This window comes from Rattus norvegicus, chromosome 8 (assembly GCF_036323735.1).
Source record: "Rattus norvegicus strain BN/NHsdMcwi chromosome 8, GRCr8, whole genome shotgun sequence".
NCBI classification, from domain to species: domain Eukaryota; kingdom Metazoa; phylum Chordata; class Mammalia; order Rodentia; family Muridae; genus Rattus; species Rattus norvegicus.
Window position 1 is genome coordinate 92729674 of NC_086026.1, and position 14059 is coordinate 92743732.

Consider the following 14059-nt stretch of genomic DNA (forward strand, 5'->3'; position numbering starts at 1 on the left):
AAGTAAGTGGTGAAAAGGCGCAGTATCAATATGGCATATGCTAAGAAATACGAAGGAGTCAGAACAAGACTGGACTCTGTTCGCAAGAGTCTAAAGCATAAGCAGCTCTATGCTAGGGCAAGCTCGCAACCCTCACACACTTCAAAGTCGCCTGCCAACTTTGGTGAGGCAGTGAGCCCTCTCTAGTGGACAGAGGCTCGTGTTTCCCTAGAGGTGATGTGCAGCAACTGTGTAGGTATCATCTTGAGGGAGAGCCTATCACGAAAAACTCAGCTGCAGTAAGAACCTGAAATAAAGGTCGGAAAGTCACAATGTGGCCTCCTTCAGACACTGAGTGAAGAAAGGTTACAGAAGCTGATATGGAGGCCAGGATGGGTAGACAGAGACAAAGTGGCAGGAGGCTGGGCAATGGACAGGAAGTGCATGTGCAAAGATAGCCGGCCCTTAGCTAAAAGCAGATCTCACCAACTGAGAAACCCTAGAGTTTGTGAGGCCCACCCCTGCAGTCATGCATCTAAACCTAACTGCTGTAGAGCCTAACAAACTGTTGCACAGCTCCAGGAAGGTGGTAAACAGGCAGGAGTTCTTGAAAAAGCAAGAAGGTAGGTCTGGCTCAGGGCTTAATCCCTTTCCACACTCCTAATAAGACTTGGAAAATATCGCCAGACAAAACAATAACCAGCAGTAATGATCTGATCTGGAGAGCCTCAAGACAGTGTGGGAACCAAGCCAGCTCTCAAGGAAGAAAGGTAAAGGATACAGAGCAGGCAGGTGAACACTGGAGACCTGTCTAATACAGGTGCAGTACCAGTTCAAACTGTAAGGAATGCGAGAGTCTGCCAGTTCAATACAAACACTCGAACCTTTACATAGATAATAACTAGCCATCCTCAATCTGCTAACCCAGGAAGAACATGTTCCAAAATCTCATTCCTGTTCTCTTACTACATAGACCAAAGTGTGTGCCACCAAATACAGCCACATTTTTTTAGCTACACTTTTAGATGTATTTCTGTTTCCTAGCCCTTTTTCTCCCCTAAGATTTTTGTTTGTTTATTCTCCTTCACGTATCACTTGATTTTAGACTGTTTTCATTCCTGAGCAGTATTTTGCTGTTTTGCCTTAACATTGATTTTTTTTTATTGTAGTCTCTTATTCTTCCCTTACCTTCCAATACTATTCTCCCCTTGTCATTATCCTTCCCATTTTTTATATTTAATTTTACTCTTCCTCCATTTCTCCATATTCTGGCATCATCCTTTACTTCTTAAGAATGGATGAAGGGGAGGAGAGGAAAATACCTGTGAGATGAAAACCCAGAAGGGACTCCCAGAAGGGGAGGGCGGAGAGGATGTCAGTAAGGGAACAAGCCTAACGATGGGATCACGGGTGAGGACAGTGGGAGGGTGGTGGCAAATTAGAACAAAACATAATGATACATATTTACAAAAATGCCATACCGAAACTCAGTTACTTCTCTTCTACACTTAAATATTAAAATAACATTTAAAATGCATACATGAAGAAGCATTGGGATCAATTTTTATGGAATTATTAAGTAACTAAGCTCAGCAAATAAAAGAGCTGACAGACAAGAAAATAAACAAAAAAGCAGATGATTATTATTTCCAGAGAGGTGAAAGAGAAAAAGGAACAAACCAAAAAGAAGTGAATACAGAAACACAGTTAAATAAAGGTAGTTAAGAAGGAAAATTCCCGGGCTGGGGATTTAGCTCAGTGGTAGAGCGCTTGCCTAGGAAGCGCAAGGCCCTGGGTTCGGTCCCCAGCTCCGAAAAAAAGAACCAAAAAAAAAAAAAAAAAAAAAAAAAAAAAAAAAAAAGAAGGAAAATTCCCAAAATCAACAGTGAGAAAACAGGTAGTATGAACACCTAATTTACTAGTATTGTTTTCTTCACTAAAATCCCATGCCCAGTAGAAAACACTAGCCATCAGCTACAGGACCATTATATATCCACATACTAGCAACTAATCTGGAAAGGCTTATTAACCTAAGGGAGACGAGAGAGGGTATTAATGGCTGACTTTAACCTAGTAAAGTAGCTACTGGAGAATTTCAAGTAACAGGACAGTCACTGTGTCTGACCCTGCTAGTTTCTGCTCTTTCTGAATAGAACTGAAGCTACAAGAGAAGGTCTAAGAGCAAAAAATTTAGTGCCTAGTTTATAGCTGACAATGAAGCAGATATAATTACAAAGAAAGCATTAAGAGTTCATAATTACATAGAATGCTTAACCAAAGAATGAGGACCAAATTTTATTTGGGGATTCACTTTAAATCCAATTATGGTATATATAGTGTTAAACTCAAAAAAGCATGGAGGAGCAATAAACAGCTATTTTACTTAACAATATAATAATAATAATTACTGTGAAAAGGCTCGTTGCAATGTTTGTTTGTCTACTGTCACTATACCTAGTGTGAGCTGAATAATGGTACGACAAAAAATTTGTGCAAACTTTAGCTTACATAATCTTTAAAAACAAGGCATCAAACTTTGTGGGATTTTTAAAAAATTATTTCAAGATATTTAATTATTTCAATGTCTTTTGTCAACAAAGGACAGAGGTGGAAAAGCTAAAATATAAAAGAGTACAAGACTGGATTTTTTTTGTAAAGTGGGATTTAAACAAAATTTAGGTTTGTCCAAATCAAAGAATTTGGTCTAATGTATTCTATAAATTCACTTACTCTACTGCTGAACTTGAAAAAAAACCATGCACATCCTACTGAAGAAAGATGCCTTTACAACAGGTCTTTATTCTAGAATCACTGTTATTTATCAAATTCTTATAAGTATACATAAAAGCGTTGGAATTAATAATTTCTCTCTATTAGTATATATATAGATCTTTAACTATGGGCAAAATATCTACCTAAAATTTTATAAATTAATGAGGTCCCTATAAATGGCCATATTTTTAAAAAATAAAATAAAGTGTAAGGAAGAACAACATCTGGCAGGGAGAAGAGCCTGCACTCTTTTAGATACTGGTCTAGGCACACACACCCGAGAGGACATCTGAGAGGACATCCAGTCATGTCTTCTGAGAATCCGACTTTCTACAGGTCTAATAAGGCCCTCTACTTTGTAATGCAGACTTTCTGACTTTCCTTGGGTTTCAGAAAATAAATGCCATATTTACAACATAAAAAAATTCATTAAGCATCAACACAAAACTGCAAACCATATAAATCTGATGCAGAAAAAAAAAAAGCCTAAAATCTATATTCACAAATTTTAACTACTTTCTGAGAAGCAAGTTTTAATGTAGTTATTTGTTATTTATTTATTAAAGGGAAAGCTGTTTCAGAACTTGAAAGTTGTTTTTAATATGGCTAATCCAATAGATACTCTTGCCTATGTAAATAAAATCCTTTACAGTTGCTGCTATAAAACAAAGCTAGAGGATAAGAGGAGACAAGCATCGGGGCTGGAGAAATGACTTGGGGTTAAGAGTTAGTTCCTCCTGAGTTCAGATCCCAGCATCCATTAAATTTTCTGCAAGTGCCTATAACTCCAGCAGCCTGTAACTTCAAGGGGATGAGGATAGGTAGATCACCCGGGCTTGCTGCATTCCACAGCCTATAAGAGAAAAGAGGAGCCCCAGGTTCGGGGAGAGATAACCTCTACTCAAAAGAACAGGTCAAGAGTGGTAGAGGGCACCAACAGTCTCTCCTGGTTTCTGTGCATGAGCACTCCTACACACATGTATACATAAACTCACTTCACACACACTAAATACATGTTTTTTCAAGTGACAAGTATGTAAAATATGAAATGAAAATATATAATATGATAGAGAAGCAAAAGTGTTAAAAGTGTAAGTTCATGTTTGTGTAGGTAGAAAACTATACACATTTGGAAACAGGGCAATTTTGCTAAGATGACCTTTAAATGTAAGCCTATAGATTTTTTGAGGGGAAAAAATAGATCACCATTATAAATTCCAATAAGAAATTATCATTTTGACAGAAAAAAAAAACCTTGAGCTCTTAATTTTCAGTTAAAAACCCACTATTTTCTAGTAGAATGAATAGAACCATAATCTTTCTCTAAGGACTTCAAAAGTCAGTTGCTTTTTTACTTTTAGAATAATGTACACCTCGACTTAACTCTTACTCAACCTAAAAAAGTAGATGGTCAAAACTAAAGACTGTTCAAATTTTTAAAAGACATTTTTTTATTAAGAGCCCATGACGCTTTGTGTGCAAGCTTTCAAACACTAGGGGCGGGGGAGCAGCGAAGGAGCAGGGATTAGTGGGCATAAAGCAGGTCAAAAGGTAACTGCAGGGCCAATTCTCTCCTCCACTTTTACTTGGGTTCCAAGGATCATAGTCAGATCAATCACCAAGCTTAGGAAACAAGTTCCCTTACCCACCAAGACATCTTATGTGCTACCAAATTGTTTCTAATCTATGTATAAACTATTTTGAAGAAAAGGGCACTGGATTTTATTGCTAATCTACCAAGAATCCTGTTTCACTTCCCTTAAAAATTAGCTAGGAAATTCCAAGGTCAATCATTCCCTTCTTCTCAATGTTCTTATGTTCCTGTCTGTCTATATCAGTAATGCTAACATTGAATCAACTTAGCAATCATCATAGGCTCTAAACCTAAAACCAGTATAAGTATGCTACTACTTTTGCAATACTAGAAATTAAAAATCCCCACTTTTATTTGAAAGACTAAGCATATTCAGCAAGCTTTTCCTTTTAGGTGGTTCCTACTTACCATTCTTTCTGGCTGCCAAGGTTTATCACTAACCTCTAGAATTCAGTACCATTCCCTGTCCAGGATTCTAACCAGATACAATACTTTATATTGTAAGTAAAGTCTGTTAATTATAGGCCTACATCAACATTGTTCTAACCAGTTCAAATAAATCAGTCCAAACATTCCTATTTAAGCACTCCTCGACCTTTCTTCCTTCAGATTTTCTGTGTTATCAAAAAGTCATCTCTTATCCTCAGGTGTTCCTTCCCAGTAACAGTGTTTTCCACAATTAACATTCCCCTAAATATACCTTTCCTTGACAACACTAACAAAACATACCAAGTAAGAGTATAATTGCTTCTATATAAATAACCTTGAATTCTTTCTTCATGAAGCATTTTTATACCATAGATATAGCTCAGTTCTAAAGCATTTGCCTGTCAAGGGTAAGGCAGTTCAGCTGCAGCTTTCCCAGTGACGTACTTTTTTTCAATTTGAGATAAACTACAAGAATCATAATCTGTCTGTCATATCTCAATCCCAGATCCATTAATCCCTTAAAGATTTTCCTGTATGTGCTCCAGGACCATTTCTTTCCCCAATAATCATTACATACCACTTCAGTACTATTTCTTCCCTATAACCATTACATACTTACATGCTGTGACAGACACAAAGACAAACACAGACAGAGAGACATAAACAGAGAGAAATGTCTTTTTCTGAACTACTTAGGAGCAGGTGTGCAGACCTGAAACTATCTCCTCTTAAGAGATGGACCCTTTCTGAATAAGCAAGTAAGCTAATATAAATAATATTAATTTCAATCTGCAAGGTCCATTCAGTCTGTCAATTCTACTCATGATGAATTTTTTTTCCTTTTTTTGCTCTGGACTCCATATACACATTACACTTAACTGCCACATTTCTTCAGACTCTGATAGCTAGAATCTATTTATGTATTCAAAGTAAATATTGGCCATATAATACCTCAGAGCCTGGCTCTGTAGAATGTGTCTTTTAATAAACAGATACAGGTAATGTCTTTGCACAAATGTCACCACAAAGATGCAACATTCTCCTTATTGTAACACTTTTCTGAATGAAGTGTCGATATATCCTACAACTAGTAAAATTAATTTCATCATGTTATTTCTAAAGTGTCCTGGTTTTCTCACCTCCAATTTCTCCTCTTAAACAATTGGTACCTTTTGGGGCATACTGCAAGATTATGTCAATATCTTCAAACCAAGATCCTCTCTACCAGCCTCAACCTGCTAATAAAGAAATTAACCACATGAATGGTTTGAGAAAACAATCCAATCACTAGCAAAGGGAGTAAGTAGTAGAAAGTTGTAAAAAATAATAAGCAGGCTTTGCATCTGATATATAGGGAAAGTAACAAAGAAATTAAAACACAGAAGTGGCGACATTTAGCATTTGTCAAAGTTTCCTGTCTTAATCTATTGGAGTTACTGTAACAATACCTTTGGCTCGATAAATCTCTAAACAATAGCCACACAATGCTCAGAATTCTGGAGGCTGGTTAAGTCTAAGAGGCAGAGACTAAGAGATTCAGTATCTAGTAAAAAAATCTCTGTATCTACTTCCAAGTGGCAACTGCTAACAGACATGACAAGAGACAAGTCCCTTGGGCCTCCTTTAATAACCAAGCCAGCTCATTCACTAAGGCATAACCTAACCATTACCAAAAGGCATACCTCTTAATATAGGCATTTGGTTTCAGGATATTTTTAAAATAGTTTGAGAGAGGTCACTACAAACAGTTAAATCAAAGCAATCATCAATAAAGCTGGTAAGACACCTTCACTCTTACTCTGCCTTAGTCTTTTGTCTTTCATGACAATCTTGGCTTTTAAGACAGACACGCCTACCCTACCTACATGAAATCACCCAGAACAGGGGCCAACTGCCTATGCCAGTTATGATGTTCCCTTGTCGCTTTAAAAGTTGAAGATTAAGCTTTCTTCATCTGTAATGTTGTTTCCCATATAAGTAATTTTTAAGCTGAATCTTGTAGACAAGATCTCACTCTTGAGTTCCCATTGTTCTTGAGAATGTCTACTTGGCTTCCCACACAGACATCTCAAAGACACAAGAGAGCGTGTTCCACCTTGGCAGCCTTTTCTGCTTAAATGCCTGACACAGTAAGAAAGATGACTTTCTGTAAAACAAGTTAAATACATGTCCTCTCATACTTGTCCATATATATATACATATGTATATATGTATATATATATCAGTCTTTTGAATCCTATAAATCTATTTTTAATGTGCTGATCTAACTCTCATTTCCCTGTGACTGTTCAAGCTCTGCTTTGTTTCATGGCTAAGTGCCAAAATTTTTTCAATTTATACCACCCCCAACATCACTTTTATTTTAATCCATATACCACAATAGGATCCATTAAAAGATATTCTGCAAGGAGTGGTAGTGTGCACCCACAATCCCAGCATTCTGGCTGTACATGAGACAGAAAGATGGTGAATTGCAGACCAGCCTGTTTTCTGTTGCTCTATCTTAATCTGAAACCTGATGTATTTTGAATGCACCATTTGTTCTCCCTGCCTTCAATGAGAACACTTCTATTTATTTACTCTTTAGCAGGTTGTATAGAAACCTGATGAATTTGTTCCCATCACTATTTTTACTTCATGCTCAATGAAAACCCATCAATAATTCTGTGCTATATCCAATAATGAAAATTATGTTACAGTTCCTTAAAATTCATAAACAGCTTTCTCTAACTCTGCAATATCCACTCAATTTAGCTAAGGTGTTCTTCTCTAGCAAATTCCCTTACCATTTCTATGGTAAGGATGAATTATGGACTTATTTTAACATACCTCATTAATTTAGGTATCTTCTCTATCAAAAACAAAAATCGCAGTATCACTACTATCAGTTTATTATTATATAGAGATGTTTTCAATTTTTTACATTTTAAATTCTTAAAAGTGATTGGTAAAAAAAATTCATATTTACTAAAGAAATACACCAATCCATATTCATTACTGTAACTTCTAATACACGTGGCATTTTATGTTCCTTTGCCTTAATCTTAGTGGAAAAGAAATACATTTTACTTTTCTGGAAAGGAGATGAAGGATCTGTCTCCCTCTCCTTCTCTCCCCCTCTCCGACTCCCTACTTTCTTGGACAGACTACGTGTGCCTCACTTTATGTGCTTGGCTGGCCTGAACTCCCTAACAGAGCCAGCCCTGCCTTGTGCTGGGATTAAAGGCAATGCATCACCACACCCAGCTGGGATCTGCCTTTTACACACTCAATGGATGTTAATATTGTTGCCTTAGTCCTGAGAATTCATCATGTCTGCTTTTCTTTCATTAACATTTCAGGCAGTGATTCTGAAATCGAGTAAAAAGATTATAAGATTAAGTGAAAATTAGAAAGTAAAACCTAACTTGATAATTATGCTACTTCCTTTCTCTTAAAAAATATTCTACTAGGAAAATATTATTAAAACACACTAGCAAAAATAACGTTTCCTAACACAAAACCTTCACTCACCAATTTCCTCCAAAACCTTTCATAGCATTTATAAACAAAAGTTTAGCTAGAGGTTGGAACATGGTTCAGTGGCTTAGGGCTTGAATCAAACTCTAGCATCACACAAGCATTTAGAAGAGTAAACTAAATAATGTTTGTTTTAAGTCTGTTTAGAATTAACAGCTATAGGTAAAATGTAATGGCTTTTTCTGTAGTCCTAGATGGGTAGTGATCACTGCAATGTTTTACGTACTCCCTCAAAACCTACTTGGCTATTATTATCCATTCCCCTCTCTGGACATGATAAAGAACATAGTAAAGCTGGGACTAGAGCATTCTAATGCCAAAGCTAGTGCTTTTGTCTTTCGAAAAAGCTTTCAAATAGCACTAGCAACTCAGTATTAAAACTGAACATCTTAAAATACCAAATACATGAAAAAAAAATATTGCATAGTCCTTTACCAAAATTTCATTCCAATAAATTATATCAACATGTTGACATGTGAATTTCATGTTGCCCATGAACTACTATCACAAGCTTGACCAATCTTTACTCAATTTTTAAGACCAAATTTTAAAGCAAGCACCAGTGAGTTCAGCATGTAGTGTGCCTCTAGTTCAATGAGAAAATACCTCTAAGTTCAACTTTACAAGGTAATATGAGCAGTAGATATAAAGGTGCCCTGTTATCAACTGAAGTGATAATACAAAAAAGTAAATTGTAAAAATCAGATCTTACACCTAAAGGTATAGCTCAGAGGTTAAGGGGCATATACTGAAAAACCCAGTTGGGTGCCATCACCCATGAGGATATTCACACCTGACTCTAACTCTAGTTCCAGGAAATCTAACACCTTGCTCCTGCAGGCACACACACAAAAATGTATATAAATAGAAAGTGAATTTTAAAAAACAAAAACATCCCCAATGGAAGAACTAGAGAAAGGACTGAAGGAGTTGAAGGGGTTTGCAACCCCATAGGAAGAACAGCAATATCAACCAACCAGACCCTCAATGCTCCCACGGATTAATCCACCAACCAAAGATTACACGTGGAAGGACCCATTGCTCCAGCAGCACATGTGGCAGAGACTGGCCTTTTCGGGAATCAATTGGAGCAGAAGCCCTTGGTCCTGTGAAGGCTCAATGCCTCAGTGTAGGGGAATGCCAGTGCGGGTAGGCAGGGGTAGTGGGTGGGTAGAGGAGCACCCTCATGGAAGCAGGAAAAGGAGGGGGGATAGAATAAGGGGTTTGTGGAGGGGAAACCAGGAAAGGAGATAACTTTGAAATGTAAATAAATGAAATACACTATAAAAAAATGCTTTCTTAGCATTTCTACTCCAAGGTACTACTTTAAAGTAATTACTAAATCACCAGATAACTGAAACTATGAATTTGGCAAAATTAGCAAATTATATCATATTCTTACAAATATCTTTTAGAGTCTAGGCAAGACCATATAATCATTACTATGTTACTTTTCTTCCCTTCTGTGTGTGTGCCTTCTGGACTTCAGAAAATCTGATGCTTTCTTCTGAACTACATGGGTACCAGGCATGCACATCATATGCATGAAGGCAAAACACAATCCTATGCATAAAATAAATAAGTAAATCTTAAAAGTTAGAAGTGGTTTTCCAAAGTCAGAAATGGAAATTTATTTTTTATTTTTTATTATTATTGTTACTTTTTTACATCCCAACCATTGTGCCGCCCCCCCCATATATATACATATATATATATATATGTTATATGTATACACACACACACACACACACACACACACACACACACACACACACACACATCTTCCCTCTGAACCACCACCCCCAACCATCCACTCCTCCTGTTTCTCTTCAGGAAAGGGTAGACTTTCTATGGACATCAACCAGCCTTGGCAATTCAAGTCGCAATTAGGTTGGACAAGGCAACTCAGTATGAGGAAAAGGGCCCCAAAAGTTGTCAAGAGTAAGACAGTCCCTGCTCCCACTGTTAGAGGAGTCTCACAGGAAAACCAAGGTACACAACCTTAGCATATACACTGATGGTCTAGGTCAGTCCCATGCAGGCTCCTGGTTAACCGTCAGTTTAGTCTCTGTGAGTCTCTCTATGAGCACACTATGAGTTGATTCTGTGGGTTTTCTTGTGGTGTCCTTGACCCTCCCCCTGGCTCCTACAATCCTTCTTCCCCTCGCTCACAGAATCCCCCAAGCATCCCCTAATGTTTGGCTGTGGGTGTCTATCTGTTTCCATCGATTGCTGAGAAATTGGTATTTCTATCAGAAGTTCTATCTTTTATTTTCCTGTTTCAAAAGCAATTAAGGACTGTATAAATGCATACTTTCAGCCCAAAGGATAATGTTCAATAAGTATAACCACAGTAGTATGATAAACACTATCCTTACTGAGTATAATAGTTAAGGCCCTTGAATAAATAACTTGAAATACTTCCAAAGTATTTTTTCTCACTTAAAGCTGAAAAGTCCTGCTCCTTTTCCATGAAGGTTAGGAGAAACCAAATTCCAAACAATTCCCAAAGCAACTCTTTAAAATCATCAGGTTTTTTAAAGAATTAGGTGTTAAGGATGACAAAATCCTGAGCAAAGAATGTCAGACATGCACAAAAGTTCCAACACTATTTAAAGAAAATTTTCTTGGGTTGGTTAGCAAGTGGGTCTCTGCATATAATATTATTCTACAATTTGCCCATGTTCAGTCTAGACTTGAAAATATTACACGGCATTTTTATAAAAGGCCCACCAGCCTATCTGATATAATATTGAGCAATGCATGTATGCAGGACACAGGACATAATGTTACTGTGATTACACTAAAACAGGACTAAATTTAGGAACTTCTAAACTTGGAAAAAGTTCAAATTTAAGTAGAAACTTGTTAGAGCATGCTTTTGAAAATTATCCAAATTTCCATTTTTTCATTAAAAGAAAAAAATAAACTTTTTACTTCAAGTTATTGTATAATGTTTCTTCAATTCTATCTATCAGTAAAGATAAGACTTTAAAATGACTTACAGTAAATATCCGCCTGCCAGTTCGATCAAAAGTTACACAGTACACCGATGATAAGTGTCCAAGAATTCGCTTATGCATCTTCATATGCTGATAGACTGCAGTTGGAACAAGTCGCTCAAGTCTGTATTTCCCATTCAGCTTCCTTGAAAACAGAGTATCCGCTACCAAGAAAATGGGGGAATATAAATGTACTCCAGAAACAAAATAGGTTTCTTAAATTCAGACTTCAAGAACTCATTTATTTCACTTATCACATGCTGGTTTAAAAAAAAAAAAAAAAAAGAGAAAGAGAAAAAAAGATGAATCCTATATGGTTTATAGTTTAGTCTTCAAAATAAACAACAAAATTAATTAAGGTCCTTGAAATAACTGTCCTTTCCTCATTATTCCCATAAATAACCAATGCAGTTAAATAATATGTCCAAAGTCACGATAAAGCATGAAACTAAAACTCAAACGTCTTTACTGTTTAGCCAGAGTGCTTTAAAACAAAGCATTCCATACTTTTTCAAGGCTCCCTAAGGTTTCCTTACAAAAGCAGTTAGATTTTGAGAGTAGTATTTTTCTTCATCAACTAATATACTCAAATACTTTAAACATGTCTCACAAAATGTTTTTAAGGAAAACAAACAAACAAACCTTCCCATGAGTGAAAACAGAAGGCACTTAGGGATCCTGACCTCTAGGCCTAAGGCTGATCTTTGCTTTATATACTGACTCCAACACAAAATGTCCCATCTAACTAAATTACTACCGTACTTACTTTCTTTACATAACTTATGGACAGAGAAGGTTTTTAATAACTCTGAGTTTTGTTTTTAACAGATTAATTTCCCCCAAAGAAGACTGCCAGCTATATTAGAGTATAATTAGCACAAGAGTTTCTAACTTGAACTTATTCAGAACATTTCTTAAAAATAGTGTGCATACTTTATACACACATACACTCACACACATGTCCACACGCACACCAATAATCTGCTTTTTAACTTAGATCAGAGTCTAGAAATTATACTTTATATTTATGAAACATAAATATTTCAGATATATTGTAAAGAATCTCAGCAACTGTTTTACATGCAATTTTTGGCTCACACTACATTTCTCTGAGTCCTGTTGAAAAAAATAACAAAAACACATGCATCACAGGTTTTAAAGTAATACTATTTTGAGGTAAAATAATCATATGCATGTGTGTCCTATGACTATAGACTTACAGACTTGCATATAATAAATAACGGCTGTCAGCCCACAAACACTATTCAATAGTCTAACATCTGAAAAGTCTGAGAGCTGTGAATTCACTTAGCTAAGTTTAAGCGAGTTTAGACAATAGTTCAGTTACAGGAAACTCAAGCTTCCATGACAGTTTACCCTCTGACATGCTTTCCTTTCACACAGAAGTAACCTGGTAATTTCTGACAGCTCAGACTCTCCTCCCTGTACTGTAAGGAAGCAACTAGTGACATGCGACCCAAATAATGACATCTGTTAACAAATGGACTTCAATTCCTTCTACCCAAAACTTGTAAAATCCTTGAAATTCGATTTTTATAAAAATATTGAACACTGTTAAGGCATGAAGACACTCTTGTTAGAGACAACTAAAATAATATTATTATGTCACAATGACAAGTACTGGCTCATAATCAAAATTTTGAGAATAACATTAAAAAAATCACAACTGATAATGTATAAAATGTATTACTGCCTTAAAAACAGGGTTTACTCAAGCTTCAAGATAGCTAGAATTAAATTTGAGTCAACTAGAAAAAAAAAAAAAGAATCCCTCTAAACAGTGAAGTCTTCAACTGAGCCATTCTAGAAGCACAAGAAACTCTCTTTCACTATGTTTAACGACACTTAACAAGCAGCTAACTGCTCAGCACCCTCTCCTGTAGGCATGCTGTCAACTAACTAACTAACTAACTAACCAACCAACCAACCATAGGAAGATAAAGAGAGAGAGAGCTACCAAGTAATCGAGTTGGTGATTCAAAGCTTATAGTTATGAGAGTTAAAAAATATATAATTGAAATACAACTGAGAAAGCCAAATCTGAAAAAACTCGGACTATATCAAAAAAAGTAGGTCATTTTTACAACAGAAAAGATACCCTAGGACTCAAAATATCTTTTTTTCTTTTATTATACCATTGCTATAACATCTATCTATCCTCCTATATCTTAACTATTTCACTGAAAAACAGAATGTGTATTTCATTCACAAGCAAATGTGAGCCTTTTAAACAAAAGGAATATAAGTGAATTTTGGTTAAATAAGGTATAAATGGCTGTTCAATGTAATTTAGTTTCATGGGGAAGATAAATGGCAGTTATTCACATTCTAAAAATGAGCTAGTTAGTTACATTTTTTGAGTAAAAAGGAAATGTCTCAAATTATAGAAAATTTTTAAATTTTATTAAAGTAGAACAATTTTTCAAATGAGCCTGGTTGAATAGATGTAAGAGGATACAAAGCAACTAACTATTCCTTTCTATGAGATTATTTATAGCTTTAATTCTTAAATTAAATGTAAATATAACTGTGGTTTAAATGTATCTTTATTTTCCTGGTTAGGGTGATAGGAAAGAGTTCTACACCATACCAAGTAATACTAAATCATTTTCCCTTGGGAATTCTTTCTTATCCTCCAAAGCAAGAGACTATTCCTTCTACGCAGACTGGTGAATTTCCAAAGTTCAAGTCCCAAGATCACCACCTTCTCTACTCAAATCTACAATATTTCATTCAAAATAAT

The 14059-nt window shown here is 35.9% G+C and overlaps 1 protein-coding gene across 6 annotated transcripts in view; it reads right to left on the reverse strand.

Annotated features, from left to right (window-relative positions):
- Phip (pleckstrin homology domain interacting protein) overlaps positions 1–14059 on the reverse strand; it is a 114209-nt gene that overhangs the window by 72784 nt on the left and 27366 nt on the right. For 4 of the 6 annotated variants that reach the window (XM_039082539.2, NM_001427740.1, XM_039082540.2 and 1 more), the window contains 1 exon segment: positions 11299–11459. The exons of 1 other annotated variant lie outside the window; for it this stretch is intronic. In XM_039082539.2, the coding sequence (XP_038938467.2) occupies positions 11299–11459 (161 nt within the window). 6 annotated transcript variants of the gene reach the window in all.